At 46.9% G+C, this 19,960-nt stretch overlaps 1 protein-coding gene across 1 annotated transcript; it reads left to right on the forward strand.

Moving 5' to 3' along the window:
• Positions 1-3,855: 3,855 nt before the first annotated feature.
• DISP2 (dispatched RND transporter family member 2) lies at positions 3,856-17,906 on the forward strand. The gene is given in 9 exon segments (XM_021009187.2): positions 3,856-3,994; positions 8,977-9,312; positions 9,625-9,654; positions 10,510-10,633; positions 11,011-11,126; positions 11,482-11,609; positions 12,878-12,975; positions 13,506-13,629; positions 13,632-17,906. Coding segments are annotated over 9 exon segments (4,242 nt in total). The 5' UTR covers positions 3,856-3,866; the 3' UTR covers positions 16,790-17,906.
• The last annotated feature ends 2,054 nt before the right edge of the window (positions 17,907-19,960 follow it).

Below are 19,960 nucleotides of genomic sequence, written 5' to 3' on the forward strand. Positions count from 1 at the left end.
TTTATTTTAAAATTCTTAAAAAATGTTTATTGACATCTTTTGTTTTTATATTACTGCCCAAATATATTACTCCTTCTTCCCTTCCTAGTGAGCCATGTCTTAAAACAAAGAACCCAAAAAGAAAAATAAGTTCAGCAAAACTAGCTAGCACTTTCACTCAGTCCAACAATATCAGTCAGTCAATAAACATTTGTTAAGTACCTACTATGTACCAGGCATGGGGCTAAATGCTGGGGATACAAATACAAAAAAGAAAGATAGTTCCTGCCCTCGAGGAGCTTACAATCTAAAGAGGGAAGACAAAACACAAAAAGAAACTGAAAAGGAAGGTGGGAGTGAGGAAGGTACCCAAAGAAGGGACTTGGTGGAAAAGTCAGGGAAGTCCCAAAATAGTTCAGTCAGGTGAGAAATGAGGAGAGAAACATAAAAAAATCCCTAGGTTCCCATCTCTGCAAAGAATGGATGTAGGTCAACATCTGATTCTTAGGGAAAGGATAGATCATATCCTATGCCTTAAAATTCTGTGGTGAAAGTGACTGGAAGAAGGATGGAAAACTCTCATAAATGAAAACTTAAACACACAAAAGTAAAAGATTCCAAACAGGGAGAAAATAAGAAGGGAGCTATCTGAAGAAACCAGTGTAGATGCATTAAAAAAAAACCAACAACCTAGCAATCAGTTTAGATATAACAAAATTTACAACAATAACACCTCACATTTATGCAATGCTTGAAGGTTTGCAAAGTGCTTTACATATACCTTCTTTTGCTCCTCATAACAGCTCTAGGAAGTTGACTCTATTTAATATTCCCATTTTGCAAATTGGAAAATAGGCTGAGAGAGGTTAAGTGACTTGCCCCAAATCACACAGCTACTCAATGTCTAAGATAAGATTCAAACCCACTTCTTCCTGGGCACTCACTGTACCCATCTATGATGCAAGAGCATATAAGAGGGAATTGATATAAAACAGTAGCATTGTTCTTTAACATCAGGAGTGCAAAAACTCAGAACAAGCTAAAGCTGATAATGAAAGCAAAAGACAGCAACCCCCCCAAAAAAAAGCATTTGCAGGAGGTCAAGGAAAAGATCAAAGAAGATATAGTACAGGTCTTTGGAGATGACGGGACTGATAAAAGATGATTAAGAAAAGGCCAAAGTATGCTACCCTTAACTTTGTTTCTAGTCTCTTTGAGAAGGGGTTTAACTTTTGGACAGGGATAGATATATGTAAAAAAACCAAAAAAACCAAAAAAAACCCAACCAACTATTTAAAGATCACTTAGTTGTCTTCAATGAGTTTAAGCTATAAGACCCAGATGAACCATATCCTGAGGTCCTGAAAGAACTTGAGGATGTGACTGCTGAGCCACTGTTTGAAAAATTGTGGCAAATAGGTAAGGAGCTTCAGGACTGGAGCCTGGCAAATGTTGACTTGGCTTTCAAAAAAAGAAAAGAGGGTGGAACATACACTCTATAGACCAATAAGCTTGAAGTCCACTTCTCACAAGTTCCCAACAATATTAATAAATGGAAGGTTGTGAGCATTTAGAAAAAGAAGCAGTGATTATCAAGAATCAGCATGGTTTTAACAAGAACAGGTCACGCGAAAATAACTTCATTTACTTTTTTATAAGATTACTAGACTAGTAAATCAGATGCATTCTGTAGTTACAGAATATTTGGATTTCAGCAAGAGAATTGACAGTCTTTTACACTTCTTTTGTGGGCAAGACACAAAGATGTGTTCTAGATGATAGAACAAAACTGGCTGAATGACTGAACTCAAAGAGTAGTCACTAATAGTTCTTTCAACATAAAGGGAGATTTCTAACTAAATGCTGTCAAACATTTTTATCAACAAATTGAATAAAAATAGCATGGTTATCAAATTTGCTTATGACCTGAAACTAAGGGGCATAGTTAACACATTGAATGACAATCAGGATTCAAAAAGACCTGAACAGGCTAGAATGATGCCCTCAACCTAATCTTTCTGCCTTATTTTCTATGATTCTTCTACACGCCACAGATCCACAGAATAGGAATTGGAAATGAACTTGGAGGTAATCTAGTCCAACTGGTACCTGAACAAGAAAGAATCCTTTCTACAACTCTGATAACAATTGGCCATTCAGGCACCAATTGAAGACCTCCAGAAATAGGGAACCTACTGACTCCTGATAGAGCCTTTTCCACTTTTGGACAGCACTGATAAAAAGTTTTTATTTGCATTGAACTCTCTGTCATTCTGTAACTTTGCCCTATTGTTCTTGGTTCTGGCCTCTGGAGCCAAGCAACATAAATATAACCCTACTTCTATTTGTCAACACTACAAAATTGCTCATCTAAGTCTTCTCTTCTTCAGGCTCCAGTACCTAGAACAATTCCTGAACTTAAGACAGGTGCTTCTCAACAGATGCTTGTTGGATTGAATTGCCTCAGTATCATTCAGTCCTTATAGGACACAGTCTTTAGTCCCCTCACCATCTTGGTCAACTTCCTCCTTTTCAATGGTCTTCTTAAAATACGGTGCCTAAAACTGAACACAGCATTCCACTTATCTGACCACATATCTGACACACACACACTTTCTCCTTCACTCCCCACTCCCACCTTGCAGTCCTTGTGTTGCCATCCAAAATAAAAGCATCCCACACAAGCCAGTCCTCCCCTACTAAAGTGTCCCATGCTCTAAAGTTTTGTCTTCCCCAAATAAGAAATTCCATTCTTTGTGTCAGAAACATCCAAGGGAACAGTTCCGTGGAGGAAGACAAAATAATTCCTACTTCTTGTTGCTCAGTCATGTCCGACTCTTTGTGACCCTGTGAACCATAGTGTGCCAATATTGTCCATGGGGTTTTCTTAGCAAAGATACTGGAGTAGTTTGCCATTTCTTTCTCCAGCGGATTAAGGCAAACAGAAGTTAAGTGATTTGCCCAGGGTCACATGGCTAATGATTGTCTGAGGTCGAATTTGAACTCAGATCTTCCTGGATCCAGGCCCAGCGTTCTGTCACTGACTGAGCCACCTAGCTGCCTAAGTTGTGACAAACGATATAGTTTAAAGCATGACTTCGGAAGGGGAAGGCGAGCTGTGTATGGGGGGGGGCGCGGTTAGAAGGAGGAAAGAGTGAGAAAGAGCGACATTTCTAAGCAAGGAAAGAAGCCCAGTTCCCTTGTCTTATTTCAGGCCTTTACTTTCCTAAATCTCCACCCACTCCACTGCCCCGGGCAGTAATATCGCAGAGCGCTTTAGAATCACGCTTCGGAAAGTTTTCAGAGAAAGCCAAGTTTTCAAGTCTTGGACCTATGATGTTAAGCCCCACAGCCTCACACTCCTACACCCCACAACTGAGGAAGGAGGAAAAGGAGGAGTTCGGGAGATGTACGTAACATCTCTTCAACTGCCGTCCTCTACCCCCTTCTGTCCCTCTTCTTTAGTCTCCTCTCTTCTCCCCTTCTCGTAAAGATCTCTAAGTGCTCTCTACACACAGGAGCCAAGCGTAGCTTTCCCAGAGTCCCACAGGGAAAAAGTGAAATCTTGAGAGCAGAGTAAAACTGTATGCAGGCAACCTGGCTCCCAAAGCTCAGATCTCCATCCTGGCTCCTGCTGAGAGGGCTACGTCGTGGGCTGTAGCCTGGTCGGGAGTTCCTGGGCTGAGAGCTTCAAAGAAGCAACCCAAGGGACCCCAGAGCCCTGTGCTCGGCTCCGCCCGACTCCACCTGGCTTTGGGTCCATTGGCTGGGCCCTTCCCCGACCCACGCCCATTGACTGGGACAGCCTTTGCTGAACGCAGGCGCAGTGAGGCAGCTTCCACCGCCGCTTCAGCACCAGAAACCGGACAGCGGCGCCGCCCACGGGCATGGAGAGCCAAGGCAGCAGTGGCCCTAGCCCGGGTCCGGGCCCCGACTCCGCATCCACCCCTGGCCCGAGGGCGGAGCAGCCTCCAGAAAGGCAGCATCCAGCCCTAGACAGCAGTCCCCAAGACAGGTAAGGAAGACCATAACCCAACCCAACCTCCCACGTCTTCATGAAACCTTTCCCATAACCTGGACATCTGCTGGCAGCCTTCATACATTCTCTTCACCCTCCCCATCGCCGTGGCCCCCTCTCCTACTTCCCCCTCACTTCCACACGCTCCTCCATGCCATCCCCCATACACACCACTCCCTCATTACTCTTGCATGTCTTTCCCCAATCTCAACATTCCTCCCTGCCCCCCATCTCCATTCCTGCCCATCTTCCTTATCCCTGACCCTGTGGCGCTGACCCATTTGCTTCATTCCTGGCTCCTAACCCTTCTCTGGTCCCCCAGTTCCAGCCTACCCCCTCCCACCTCTGTCACTCCCATCTCTTTATACCTTGCCCTGCATCTCCTCAGAAAACACATCCATCCTCTGTGAGCATCTGTCAGAGGATGAGCTTGTGAGCCTCTGCTTGTGTGACTGTGTAGAGAAGTGTGTGCATGTGGATGTAACACTGGGGTGTGCCTTTGGGTCCTTATCTATGAATGTCTGACTATTTGCCTTTGTTCATCATTTTGACAAGTTGCATGTCCATGTGTGTACTTGTAATTTTGTTTGCTTGAGTCTCTGCCCCACCTATGGCAGTCACGTACACAAAGTCGAGCCCAGAGAGGCAGACTGAGGGTCTCAGAATTGCACCTGGCACTGCTGGAAAGAATCACTGCTCTGGAAATGAGCCCAGTGTTCACAGTAGGGAGACGCAAATCTACAACTTGCTTTGATGATTAAAGCCAACTGTGCAGCCATTCCCCTCACATCTGATTATTTCATATGTATATGACCAGAGCTCCCTAAAGGCAGAGTGGACAATAATATATACCTTAGTTATGGGCCCCATAAAGGTCTTACTTTCTTTCCAGATGTCACCCTCTGCCATGGTACTGCCCTCCTTTCCAACCTGAGAAGAAATTAGACTCACTCTTTTGCTCTAGACATCAAAGGTAGAGGCCTTGTCTCTAGAAGGCCATTGTTAAATCACACATCTGTTACCTGGAAAGGGGGGGGAGGAAAGGCAAGGGTGGGGAGAGAAGAGACCTGGCAGACTGTTATTACATTTTTTTCTGGATTAGTTTATTATGTTATAAAGGTGTTGCCTTGAAAGGCATAAAAATCCTGTCATTGAGAGAATGGATGAAAAGCAATCCAAGAAATACTATATTTGAGCTTGCACTATATGAAACACACTCTGCTAGGCACTATAAGAAGTACAAAGATGAATAAGATAGTCTCTTCCTTCATGAACAGTTTATCAAGAAGGAAAAACACATTAAACAAAAACTATATAATACAAGCTAGCTTGTAAAAGTATAGTAAGAAAAATGTACAATGATAGGGGCATTCAGAAAAAGGAAAAAAAATACAGAACAAGTAAGTGTTGGTGATGGGGAAAGAACCTCCAAGTCTCCCTCAAGGAGAGTGAGAAGAAGTGATCAGGGAGATGGCTTTAAGAGAACCCAATCACAGGACCATCTGATCTTACACAGGACAGAAATTGTTGTTGTTGTCATTCAGTCATTTCAGTCATATCTGACTCTCCATGACTCCTTTTTGGGGGTTTTCTTGGCAAAAATACTGGAGTCATTTTACCATTTTCTTCTCCAGTTCATCTTACACATGAGGGACTGAGGCAAACAGGGTTAAGTGACTTGCACACAGCTAGTAAATATCTGAGGTGGATTTGAACTCAGGAAGATGAGTCTTCCTGACTTCAGGCTCTGAATTCTATCCACTCTATCCCAGCTGCCTACTCCAAGACAGAAATTAAGAGGTGATTATTTGCATTACATAAAACCCCACATTTCGTTCTGTTTCATTACAGGGTCTTTAAAAATAGCTCCTCATGAATTTATAATTATTCTACTTAAGGGGAAAACAAAATATTGTTACGCATTTTGGTTCCATAAAGTTTGGTTCCATCCAGTGCTTGGCATAATGCCTGGCACACAGTAGATGCTTAATAAATATTGATTGATTGAGCAAGTAAAATATACCTGTACGCCCATCATTCCCCATCTAAATGAGTTGATAGGTGGCATAATGGAAAGAGTGATGAACTTGGAGTCAGGAAGACAATGACTGTTAATCCCTTTGGCTTCTCTGCTGCAGCCAATGTATATGGTATTCCTTCCCCCATTTATCTGCCTGCTGGATCTCTCCAAGACAGGCAGGCAAATCCAGGAAGTTAATCTTCACAATCAGCCTTAGGCTTCTTTCCTGGGAATTCAGAGGGCAAGAGGAGATCATCCTTCTGAGGGTGAAGAGGCTAGTGTACTTAATTCTTATTATTACTGGATCAGGCCAAATGATTTGTGGGAGCAAGAACTAGGGAACAGAAGAGTTTTGGCTTGAGAAAGATTTTCCTTGGAAAAGGGTGGAATTTGACTCTTTTAACATGGGAAAGCAGAGGAAGAACAGAAGGCTTGGCTCTGCTACCAGTAGATGATGGATGGGTTCTCAAATTCTCCCAGATTGGGATATTAAGTACATCCAAGAGCTGCGGTTTCTGGAGAAGGGAAAACAGAGCACTAAATTCTTCGTTCCTCAATTCCCTATCAGGGATCAGAATAAATGGAAGAAGTTAGGAATATCAGGAGTAAGAGGAAAAGATACTTTTTGAAGTTAGGATCTAGGTAAAACCTGACAGAAAAAGAACAAAAGAGGTTTAAAAAAAAGGCAAGGGGGGCAGCTAGGTGGCACAGCTAGGTGATACAGTGGATAGAGCACCTGGCCTCAGGAGACCTGAGTTCAAATCCAGCCTCAGACCAGACACTTAACACTTAGTAGCTGTGTGACCCTGGGTAAGTCACTTAACCCCAATTGCCTCCAAAAAAAAAGTGGGACCAGGTAAGTTACTTATTACTGATTATTGAAATGAACTGAACATAAAGTTGCAACTTATCTCCTCCTCACACAGATGCTTGGACTCTGTGGGGGGGGGAGGGGAAGGGAGGTTCACTTTTTTCTGGGTACTGAAATTGAAACAATAACCCTGGTTTTCATGGAACTGAACCTGAGTAGAAACCTTTTCGTGATCACTCTCCATTTTTCCTTCTACTTACTCCCTACTAGTGATATCATTGGTCCTCTTTGAGAATGAAGGACAAACAAAGACTGTTCCCTATGTGCCAGTTAGATTTCTGACCTTAAAGAAGACAGTTGTCTTCCATCATAGCCTGGGAAGGGGAGGGGGGGATCTGCACTCAAACTCCTCCCCCTAAGAATAGAACACATTATCTCTAAGCCTCCTCTGGTCTGTGGTCAACAGTGTTAGTCACCTTTTCACCAGGAAGACAAAAATGGGTTCATCTTTTATTTTCTATCTATTTATTTGGTATTTGGACAGAACACAGCCTCTCCACATGCTGCCTCCTTCCTTCTCTCCCTTTGCCCAACCTTCCTCCCATCTCATTCTAACCAGAACTCTGGCTCAGAGTCTTTACAGTACAGCAGCAGTGTTGGCTTTGGAATAAGAACACAGCAAGTTCATTCAAGGGGTCTGGCCACCCCACAAGGCAGGGAGGACTCCCAGCAGTGCTAGGAAAGAAACCCTTCCAGCCCAGTCTAGTTCCAATGAGGCTTCCTGCAATCCCTCCAATCAGTGTATATCATGCAGTCCCTCCTTGTTTCTTTTCAGCAGTCCACTTGTCTCTAAATGTTGATGTTTTGCTCATGCCTGGTGGGCAGGGGCTGTCTCCAAGCAGTTTCTAGCACAGTTCTGCCCATGGCAGTTAAAAAAAAAAGGCATTTGCTACTTCTACTGAATCTCCCTGAATCCACTCAGTTTAATGAATTTATTGGACTAAACCTATGATTTCATTTGTATAAGAAACTATTGGTGAGGAAATTCCTTCTACTAATGCTGATGGGCATTGGTTCTACAATTTATCTATCTATCTATCTATCTATCTATCTATCTATCTATCTATCTATCTATCTATAGGAGGTGGCCTGGGTGCACTAGGAGATTAAGTGATTCAACCAGGATCATAATACTCCTATATGTCTGGGACTTGAACCCAGGTCTTTTGATTCTGAGGTCAGCTTTCAGGCTCATCACACAGATTCTCCACTCAATTTAACTTAATTCAATTCAATTCAACAAATTGCACTACATGCAGGACAATGTACTAGATGGAATATGAGGACAATAGTAAAACTATTCCCACCCTCAAGGAGCTTATAGTCTACTAAAGAGACACAATATGTACACACAGAATCGTTATAAGAAGCGGAGATAACTAGTAACCTTGGAGGAGGGAGTACTTATGAAAATATTCTTGTTGGATATAGCTCCTAAACTATGCCTCAAAGGAAACTAGGAATTCTAAGAGTCTGAGGGGAGAAAGGGAAGTGTTCCAGATAAGGAAGATGGTCTTTGCAGAAGTAGCAGGTGGAAGATGGAATGCCCTGTGTTGGAAGCAGCTCGTAGGCCAATTTGATTAGAACAGAGAGTAAATAAATAAATGAATGAATGAAATGAGATTGGAAAATCAAGTGAGATCCAGATTGTGATGAGCTTTAAACGCTAGCCTGAGGATTTTATACTTATCCTACATGCAAATACGGTGCCACTGACAATTCTTGAGCATGACGTGGTCATATGTATGTTTTAGTCATATAATTTCAAAGAATTAAAAACCAAACTCAGGCCACCCAAGCTGTCTAATCCATCATAAAACAAATCCTTTTCCTAGATAGCAAAAGGCTGGGGTATGAAAATAATAGAGAGACACCAGAGTCCCTCACCTGCCACCACTTAATATTATTCATTTGCCATTTCCATTTGCCACAGTGACTAGCTATCCAGAAGGACCCTGAGACTTAGTACAAGGTGGTGACCCCTATTTCTCCAACACTGCTGTAGTTCATGGCCCTGGGGATGGCCTCACTTACTCCTTGCCTCTTCTCTGTGATCCTGATTCTTCTTTGCTCTCCCTCTCCAAACAGCTCCCGGGCTGAGGGCCCAATGTCTGATCCAAGCCAGGAGAGAAGATGCCCTCTCCACCGGTGCCCAGTTACCACACCCCTCATCTCTTCGGGCCCATTACCAGTTTCAAGTAACCTCCAACCCCAGGGTCAGAACTTATCCAGTCCCTCAGGTCCTCCCCGATTCCCTTATCCCCGGGCCCAGCAGGAGTACCGCAGTGGCTACACCTTGCCTGGGCCTGGGGACAGAACTGCTCTGTGCTCCCACCACTCAAGCCTCAGCCCCTCCCCTGTCCCCTCACAGAGGGATGGTTCCTGGAAGCCCAGACCCGTGCAGCACCACGTGGTAAGCGTCAGGTAAGGAGTGAGATGAGGGTGGGGTGGGGTAGGGAAACAGAGAAGAAAATAGCCTGCCCTCTGTCCATAGGATTAAACTAGAGATTGAGAACCCAGGTCTCAGAACTCCTGGATATGGGAGTTTCAGGGGTACATACAGAGATGCTGGGGATAGGGCTCCAAAGTGGAGAGCACACAGGTTGGAATACAGCTGGAAGAAAGATTTAGGACCTGGATGGAGAGATCTGGGAATGTACTGAAAGGGTTAATGTTATGCTTCCCCATTCCTATAAAAGAAAAAACTCTCCAATTAGTTATTTTTCTTATCTACAGGCACGAGCAGGCTTTCCGGATGCCAAAGAGGTAGGAACTGTGTCTTCCTTTACCCTTTCATATTTGTCATCATGTTCTTCCCCTGCTGGGTTTTACCTCATGTTCTCCCTGTGACTTTCTTGGCTACAGCTTTCCCCTAATGACAGTGTTTCCCAAACTATCGACCACATTGACAAAACATGTAAGGGCAGAGTTCTGCAATGAGTGTTTTGGCTAGTTATCCACAGGTAAGGGATTAATGCTCTTGAAAATCAACCTCAAGGGGCAGCTAGGTGGTGCGGTGGATAGAGTGCCGGCCCTGAAGTCAGTAGGACCTGAGTTCAAATATGACCTCAGACCAAACACTTGACACCTACTAGCTGTGTAACCTTGGGCAAGTCACTTAACCTCGATTGCCTCATTAAAAGGGAAAAAAAAGAAAAGAAAAGAAAATCAACCTCAAGTCTAAAGAATCACTTCTGCTATTTTTCACATTTTGAGGTACGGTTCATATATGGCCCATATGTGCAGTGGGAAGGGAGATAGATGGTGTTTCTTGCCCAAGGCTGTGTTTTTCCTGATGGACACTGACCCCTGAACACCAATGAAACTGGGCAGTGAGAGTAGCCTGCGGCTTGGCACAGTACCTTTCAGGGCAGACTACAAGCCTTCTACTGAGGTGGTAAGATGAATGGTTCCCAGTTGAAGGACTCATTAGCATTAAAATGTTCTCATGGAATCCCTAGTCAAATCACAGATTACACTGAACACACTTTGGGAAATGCATTAAAGCAACATAAACAGACAATTGCCCTCAGCCCCCGCCCCTGAGGAACTCTTCTCTGCTGAGTCCCAGAGTAGTCATGGGTTCTGAACTACTCATTCTCTGGCTCCCGTCCCTTCCAGCTATTCCCAGCTGATTGCTGAGTGGCCCCTGGCTGTGCTGCTGGTGTGCCTGGCCACTGTCTTGCTCTGTACGATAGCTGGACTACTGGGGGGACAGATGCCTGACTTCTCAGAGCCCTTACTGGTGAGTGACAGAGGGACAGACAGATGTCCCAGCTCTTCTTCCCACAAGGCAGAGAGAGATGGGGTGGAGTCAGCTGGGGGAAAATGGTGCCTGGGTAAGGAATTGGGCTTTGAAGCATCACAGAGAATGGATAAAAGTTAAAGAGAAAGGGAAACATTCAGAATAAAAAGAGATTGGTACTCAGTGATCAGGTGATCCAGGGGGGTTTCATGTCTTTTGGTCTCTGCATTAGGGGAGCAAGGGATCCAGAGAATGGGAAATGGCAGACATTCTGGTGGTTTGTGGAACTAGGAAGGAAAGGAAAAAAGGGGAGTCCTAACTGGAAGATTTATCCCCATACCCCATCAATCTTGCCCTTCCTGTGAACCTCACTGCAGGGCTTTGAGCCTCGGGACACAGACATTGGGCGAAAACTGGCAGTCTGGAGAATCGTGCAGGAACTCACTGGCCACAAGAAGGTGTTCTCATTAACCCCTGACCCTGACCTGAATAGGTATGGGCCATGGCATGGGGAGGGTGGGATATCTGTGTCCCTATAAGACCACATGATTACTATGGTGTCTCTTTCTCTCACACACACACACACACACACACACACACACACACACACACACACATACACACACACACCACCCCACACACACACATGCACACATAACCTCAGTAATTTCTCAAGGGTAAAAGCACATATCCTTTGTATCCACTGAGGGAACTGTGACCACATAGCCCAGCTAACCTCTCTCCTTGGCCCCCTCTCCTTGAATTAACTGTAATAAGTTGAGCCCTTACTCATTACCTAGCCTTGCTGGTGGCTTCCCTGGAATGGGAACTTTCTCCCTCTACCTCAGTTCCAACAGCTCTATCACTATGAGCCCCATGGACTGGGGCAGTGCCCAGGAAGGGTTGGCCCGGCATCGTAGGATGGTGGAGCCCTGGGAGGACAGAGGACAGGATGGCTTCTTCTGTGGCCCCCCAGGTGAGTGGCATTTTGGCCAACTCCTCCCAGCCTCTTCCTCCACTCCTTCCTTTGCCTCCCCAACTAGGACACTTATTATCTCTAAGCCTTCTATGGCCAGTGCTGTTTCCCTTCCTATTACCAGAGGTACAGGGATGTACTCCCTTTTTATTTTCTGCCCATTCAACTTAGTATCTAGATAGAACACAGCCTCTCCATGAGCTCCCTAATTCCTTCCTTCCTCACCCATCCCCCACACCCTGGCTCAGGTCACCCTTCACTGCAGCAGAACATTTTCCCCCCCTGGAGCTTTGGCAATAGCAGGATGGGGCAGATGAAGGCTAGGCATGAGGAAATGATCAAGATTCTGGTATAACAAAAGGAAGAAATAAGAGGAGGACTGGTAGGTACTATGAGGTAAGCCATAGGTCAAGTTCATGAGGATAAGCTGAGGTAAAGAAGAGACAGCTTGCAAAGCAAGGGGTCAATGATGTCCAGGGAAGTTAGTCAGCAGGGATTAAAAACATAGTTCAAAAGGCTGGGGAACCCAAAATCAAGGGGCCTAGGCAGAGAGTCTGAGCAGCAAGGGATCAGAAGCACAGGCTGAAGAGATAGGACAGGATCTAGGCAACAAAAGTGAGGCCTCAGCAGCAAAGATGGAGCTTATGGTACCAAGCCAACTGCCTTCTGAGGAAAAAACTCCTGAAGTATGTTTTTTTTTTAAATCTGGGGCCAGAGCTGTTTGCACTTGCAAGAACTATCGAATTGCTTGACCCCAGCAAGGCAGCTTTGGCTACTTTCCGTTCCCCTGGGCCAACTCCCTCTGTCGCACGGACATAAGACCCAGTTAAAAGGTTAGGAAGCAGACAGATGAACATTTATGTACACCAAAGAGGGACACTGCCCCAAAAATCTCCTCTTAAGGACCAGTATGGAACAATCTGTCCCTGAGCTGGCGGGGACTCTGCGCCTCCCAATAACAATTCAACTCTCACTTAAGAGGCAATAGGGTCAGCCTCAGTTTCTCTTTAAAGAAAAACCCAAGTCCCTATCCTACCTGAGACTAGAAGGGCAACAAGAGGACACCAAGAATCAGAACTGATTTTTACCCTTTCCTGCCTTGTCCTGCAAGCCTGGACTAATCTCATCCTTTTTGTGCCTCAATTTCCCCACTTATCACACAAAGAGATAGGGATAATTTGGCCTCCCTCTCTACCTCCCAAGGGGGTGTTGGGGTCCTGAGGGGTCCATAAGACCAAAGGGTTAAGTTCTTGGAGTTTGTGTTGCAGAGAAGAGTTACTCGCAGCTGGTGTTCATGTCCACCACAGCTGGCAGCCTGTGGAATCTGCAAGCCATTCAGTCCATGTGTAGAATGGAGCAGCAGAAGGTAAGCTATCTGGATGTGTGGGGAGGGTGGGTTTGGAGAGAGAGGAAGAGGGAGGAGGATTGGCAGGATAATGGATGGCCAGTTTAGGAAAGTAAAAGTTCCCAGGAGGCAGCTGACCCTATTCTAAATGTGAAATCCCATGTGAAGTCCAAAGCAATGATCTTGCTCTTGGTATCCTCCTTGTCCTCACCGTCTATTCCTCCTATCCTTGACTGCGTCTGTCTGCTTCCCTCCACTCCCCTCCCATTCCATTCTCCCCAATTAAATGGCCAAGAGAGTGACCTATTGTTCATTGGGTTGTCCAAAGTGTCCTTGATAACTTCCACTCTTCAAAGGGACAGGCTTCTTTTCTAAGATAGAAACCAGGTGGTCATTTGGTGAATTAGGTGGGAGCTGGGGACATTGATCCCAGTCTCCCCAGCCCCCTCCTCTGTAGCTTTCTGGAAAGCAAGGAAATGTGTCTAATCCTTGGGCTACCCCATCAGAGCCATACGAGCTTCCTGAGACCTTCCACTGCTGTCCCTCTGCAGATCCGCTCCCATGCCCATTTCAGGGACCTATGTCAGCGCACCTCGGCCGACGAGTGCTGCCCCAGCTGGTCCCTAGGAAACTACATCGCCATGCTCTATAATCGCTCCTCCTGCCTGGACATCACCCAGGGGACATTGTCCGCACATTGGCTCTTCTACGGGCCTGTGCCCCTTATTACCACCGTGGTGCCCTGGTGCCAGCCTGCCTGGGTACACAACGGGAGAAACACCCACTCTGTACCCACGTGCCTGAAAAATGTGTCCGAGTGAGTGTCATCTACCAGCTCCTGCACTTCCTGGTCGATCGGGATTTCCTGAGTCCCCAGACTGCTGACTACCAGGTACCCTCCCTCAAGTACAGTCTTCTCTTCTTGCCTACCAAGAAGGGGGCCTCCATGATGGGCATCTACCTGGACAATCTGGCCTCCTCCTGGGAGCTCTTTGATAACTATACCTCCATCACAGGAATGGACCTAGGCCTCAAGCAGCAATTGTTTCAGCATTACCTAGCCCGGGACACAGTGTATCCTGTGCTGGCTCTCAGCGCCATCTTTCTCAGTATCTCCCTGTATCTCCGCTCCCTCTTCATCACACTTATGGTGTTGCTGGTGGTGATAGGATCCCTGCTGGTTGCCTTCTTCCTGTACCGGGTGGCTTTCCGCTTGGCCTACTTTCCCTTTGTCAATCTGACTGCTATTGTCTTACTCAGCAGCATCTGTGCCAATCACGCCCTGGTCTTCTTTGACCTGTGGAGCCTCAGCAAGAGCCAGCTCCCCTCCTCCGGGCTCCCCCAAAGGGTCAGCCATACCATGCATCATTTTGGCTACTTGCTCTTGGTCTCTGGTCTCACCACAGGTACCGCCTTCTATGCCAGCTACCTGAGTCACTTAACTGCCATCCGATGCTTTGCCATCTACATGGGTACTGCTGTGCTGGTCAACCTGGCACTCATGCTCACATGGCTGCCCTCCTCCATGGTGCTGTACGAGCGTTACCTAGCCCCTACCTGTGCAGATCGGCCCCGAGGTTACTGGGGCGGCAGCGGGCACCGGAGGTTGGCCTTGGCCCTGCAGCGGCAGCTTCGTGCCCTGCAGCGGGCACTGACGGGAACCTCCCATCTGCTCTTCCAGCGGCTGCTGCCATGTAGCGTCATTAAGTTTCGTTACATCTGGATCTGCTGGTTTGCCGCACTGGCAGCAGGAGGGGCCTACATTGCCGGCTTCAGTCCACGGCTGCGTCTCCCCACTCTGACAACGCCCAGGGGACAAGTCTTCCGACCTAGCCACCCCTTTGAGCGCTTCGATGCTGAATACCGCCAACAATTCATGTTTGAACGCCTACCTCAGGGAGAGGGTGGCCACATGCCCGTGGCAATGGTGTGGGGCATCCTTCCTGTGGATACAGGTGACCCTTTGGATCCCCGCAGCAATGGCACTCTGGTGAGTGACCCAACTTTCTCCGCCCGTGGTCCTCAGGCCCAGCTTTGGCTACTGACGCTCTGCCACCGGGCTCGCAATCAGAGCTTCTACTATGTTGAGCAGGAGGGGGAGCCCACTCTCTGTTTTGTGGAGGAGCTGCAGCGGTGGATGGCTGGCCATCGGTGTGCTTACCATGGCCCAGGTCTCTGCTGTGGCCATTTCCACTTCCCCTTTAGTCCCCAGCTCTTCCTGCATTGTCTCAAGATGATGGCCCTGGAACAGAGCCCTGATGGGGGCAAGGACTTGGGGCCTCGGTTTGATGCTGAGGGCAATCTGGTAGCCCTGGTTCTGCAGTTTCAGACTAATTTCCACTATAGTGTGGATTACAGCCAAACTCACCGCTTCTACATTGAAGTGAGCCGCTGGGTTGAGGGAGAGCTGAGCACAGCCCCTGGTGGCCTGCGCAATGGCTGGTTTACCAGCCGCCTGGACCTCTACAGCCTCCAGCACAGCTTGAGCACAGAGCCTGTGGTCGTCCTGGGCCTGGCTGTCGCCCTCTCTTTTGCCATACTCCTGCTGGGCACCTGGAATGTGCTGCTCAGTCTGTTTTCTGTGACAGCCATTGCCGGTACTGTGATGCTTACTCTGGGACTGCTAGTGCTTCTGGAGTGGCAGCTCAATGCTGCTGAGTCTCTCTTCCTTTCAGCTGCCGTGGGCCTTTCTGTGGACTTCACGGTGAACTACTGCATCTCCTATCACCTCTGTCCCCACCCAGACCGGCTCAGCCGAGTGGCGTTCTCCCTACGCCAGATGAGCTGTGCCACCGCTGTGGGAGCCTCTGCCCTCTTCTCCGCAGGCGTGCTCATGCTGCCTGCTACGGTCTTGCTCTACCGCAAGCTGGGCATCTTCCTCATGATGGTCAAGTGCCTCAGCTGTGGCTTTGCCAGTTTCTTCTTCCAGTCCCTCTGCTGTTTCTTTGGGCCTGAGAAGAATTGTGGCCAGATCCTCTGGCCCTGTGGCCGCCTGCCTCTGGACTATGGAGTCCACGAGACTGGTAGGGAGAAGACTGCCCGCCACCGCCCAGGGCCGGCTGGGGTCTCTTCAGCTGCATTTATAGAACAGTACGAGCTCCAGCCCTTAGCCCGCCGTCGTAGCAACAGCTTCGACACCAGCACAGCCACCAGCAAGTTGTCCCATCGTCCCTCCATGCTGTCTGAAGATCTGCAGCTCCAAGAAAGTCATTGCTATCCCCGGGCCCCTCCGCCACCTGCCCGCCAGGAAACTCTGAGGCCCGACCCCCAGGAGCCACTTTTGGACCATCAAGTTGTCTTTGGCCAGTGCCCAGCTCTACAGACCTCCTCTCCTTACAAGGAGAGTAGCCCAGCCCCCAAAGTCTGGGCTGGAAAGGATTCCCAGAGTTTGGACACTGGGACTCCACAGTCCACAAGCCAGCCTGTCACACCTACTCATTCCTCCAAAGCTGAGGTAGAGGAGACCCCTCACTGCCTTTGCTCCTCAGCCAGCTCCCTGGAGGGGCTCAGTGTCTCTGACGAGACCTGCCTTAGCGCCTCAGAGCCCAATGCCCCAGTTCCTGATTCAGCCATCTCCTCCCCAGAGGTTCTAGATGTGGCTAGGTCCCCAGCTCCAGAAAGGGGTCAGCTGAATGGAAAACGTGAGACTCTCTGGCTGGCCCTGCGGGAAACTGTCTATGCCCCATCCTCACCTGCCTCCCACCAGAGCAGCTCTTCCTGGAAGGGCCGTGGTGGCATTGGGGGCAGCCCCGTCATGCTGCCCAATAGCCAGCCCAATTTGCCCGATGTATGGCTCCGCAGATCTAGCACCCAAAATTCTGGTTATAGCAGCTGAGACTCCTTGAACAGAATGAAGACTAGGAACTGAAGAATGAAAAGGCCAGAATGGAGCCTGAGGTTGTCGCTGTGAACCAACATATAAATGTTGCACCAAACTGCTAGGGATGCTTAGAGCCCGGCCAGATGGTCAAGCTGTGGTATTGGCTATCTATGCTCGACTTGAGTAGAAACAAGCTAAAAGGTTCTCCAGAGGAAAAAGTTGGACTGTCTTTATGATAATGGCAAAGTGTGGCTCCTCCAGTCCCTATCTGAGGAAAAGGGGACATTTCCTGTGGAAGGTGTTATTGAGATAAGGCAGGAGGGGGAATTCAATAGATAGTGAGACAAATCCCAGCAGGAGACTCTGTGCCCTGGCTGGAGAAGAAGGAACAAAACAAAACAAGACAAAACAAACTGCTTTCCAGAGCTACATTTCCACGGTGCTCCTTTAGTGCTTTGGGAATCAACCAAGAAAATCCTTCCCAAGGCTACCAGGACTTCTTGTTGACCAGAAAGATAATACAGGCCTCCCAGTAGCCTCCTAGAGCCTAGACTCACACTTCCTTTGGGGATTTCCTCAGAACTATCTCATACTCCTTTTTCAAATAACTTTTTTGTCCCCAGAGTTGGGCCCTAGGGTCTCCGTATTATAGCCACCCTTGCCCCTTCAGTTTTGTGGGTCTGACCAGAAAGTTTCCTGAGACCTGAGAAGTGTATAACCAGGGAGAGGGAGGAAAAGGTCTGTTTTGTGGGTTTCTTTGCTGAGAACAAGGAAAAGTCAGCCCTAGCAATGATTCTGTGTTCCTTGAGTTGGAACATCTTCTATCCCTGAAGCACTGCATTTTGGATTCAGTTCGACATTTCAACAAATATATATCAAGTCCCTACAAAGCACATTCTGCACCCTAGAGAGAGGGGCAGGGCATAAAGGTAACAAACGACATGTTCCTACCCTCAAGAAGTTTCAGATGTACTTAGAGGGTTACAACATATAGACAATAAATGTGACATAAGGTGGAATGTTATGGGGTAAAGAGACACAAAGTGGACTGCGAAAAATTGAACAGAGATTGATAACTTTCATTGGGGTGAGGGGAATGGGTGGGATTCCTGGAGGATGAAGGGTCTTTTGGGAACTGAGGATCCTTCAGCCCCTTTACTTACTCTCTGGGGTTCTTCTGTTAACTAGTGCTGCTCTATCTGTTCCCTGGCCTAGGGATATCTACTTACTTATTTCTCTGTGGGAACTCCTTCTTTTCACCCACCAAGGATCCTTCTCAAAACTGCCAGGGGTAAGGCTCCAGATTTCTCCCTGTTGCTCTTCCTATTTATTGTCCCTGGAAGTAATCTTTGGAGGAAACTGAACTTAAAGATCAACTCCAAAGTTCCTTCCCTGATCCTTCAGTGCCACCTGTCTCTCGAATCTGGTTGGGGATTTTACTAGCTAATGGGCATTCAGGATGATCTGATTCTTGGGCTTCACAAGAGGAGGGAGAGATATGCACTTTTCAGAGAACTCTAGGGAATGAGGTGAGCCCGCTTCAGGTTACAAAGTGGCAGGCAGCAGGGTTTGTGATCAGGATATAAATAAGGCAGAATCTTGGACGTGAAGATGAGGCTAGAAGCAGTCAATCAACCAGTTATGAAGTACCTGCTATGTACTAACCACTGTGCTAGGCCTGGTGATGCAAAGACAAAAAGTGCCCCCAAGGAGCTTACATTGTACTAGAGGAAACAACTCATAGATAGATAGACCGAAAGACAGACAGACAGACAGAGACAAACAGACACAGTCAGACAGATAGATGATAGACTGACAGTTGACAGATAAGTAGATAGATAGATAGATAGATAGATAGATAGATAGATAGATATAGATAGATATATGATAGATTGACAGATAGATGACAGACACATGATAGGTAGATGGATAGATAGATACATTCATACACACATATATACATAGACAGATAAGTAGATGATAGGTAAATAGATCATAGATAGGTAGTTTGATGAGAGACAGATGATAGATGGGTAGAGGATAGGTAAATAGACAGATCATAGATAGGTAGATTGATGATAAGTAAATAGACATATGATAGACAGACAGATGATAGATAGATATGTATATGTATATGTATATATGCATGTAATAGATAGTTTTTTCATAAGACCTGTGATTTCACCCACTTGGGGAATTCTGTAAGGAATTTCTACCAACACAGATTGACACTTTTTCTGCAATTTAGAGTAAAGAGTTGCCTAGGACACTGAGATGTGAAGAGACATGGCCAGGATCACACAGCCAGTGTGTTTCAGAGTCAGGATTTGAAGGGAAGTCTTCCTTCCTCTGACACCAGATCTCTATCCATTGTGTCACATTGTCTCGTGTGTGTGTGTGTGTGTGTGTGTGTGTGTAGGTGGGTGTATTTGTGGGTATGGGTGTACTAAAAGGCAGAGGTGGGCAGGGTGTGCCTTCCAGGCTTGGAGGACAACCTACACAAAGACATAGAGATGGGTACTGGAGACTCCTGCTTGTGGAGAAGCATCATTTTGACTGGAATCATTATCCTGGGGCTGCTCCTGCTCCCTCCAGGGATCTGCCTTTTTTTTTTTTTTTTGGCTAGGCAATGGGGTTAAGTCACACAGCTAGTAAGTGTTATGTGTCCGAGGCCACATTTGAACTCAGGTCCTCCTGAATCCAGGGCTGGTTCTCTATCCACTGCACCACCTAGCTGCCCCAAGGATCTGCTTTAATAGCAGACAGAGTAAGTTCATGCAGCATAGGTTTTCCCCTCCTCAGTGTCCGCCAATGTTTGCTAGCTCCCTCTGATTCCACCACTGAGGTCAAAGAACCTTCCTGAGAGATTTTTTGATTGCTATGAGGTCTGACATTTAGGATGGCATAATCATTAACTCACATTCATTTGGGGCTCCCAAGTCAGAAAGATCCAGATTCAAGTTTTGCCTCTGGCATATGCTGGCTAGGTGACCCTGGATAAATCATTTAACATCTCAGTGCCCTGGGCTGCTCCCTAAAGAATAGGTTGTAGTGGAGTTGCTGATTAAGTTGTTGTTTGGTAGAGGAAGTTTCCACACCTGGAATTCCCAACACCAATAAAATCACAGCTCCTGATGGAAAAAAAAGAAGAAATAAATACTCTGGCACTGACAGAGGTTTCAGTTA

This window comes from Phascolarctos cinereus, unplaced genomic scaffold (genome assembly GCF_003287225.1).
Source record: "Phascolarctos cinereus isolate Bilbo 61053 unplaced genomic scaffold, phaCin_HiC Scaffold_3;HRSCAF=262, whole genome shotgun sequence".
In the NCBI taxonomy this organism is placed as follows: domain Eukaryota; kingdom Metazoa; phylum Chordata; class Mammalia; order Diprotodontia; family Phascolarctidae; genus Phascolarctos; species Phascolarctos cinereus.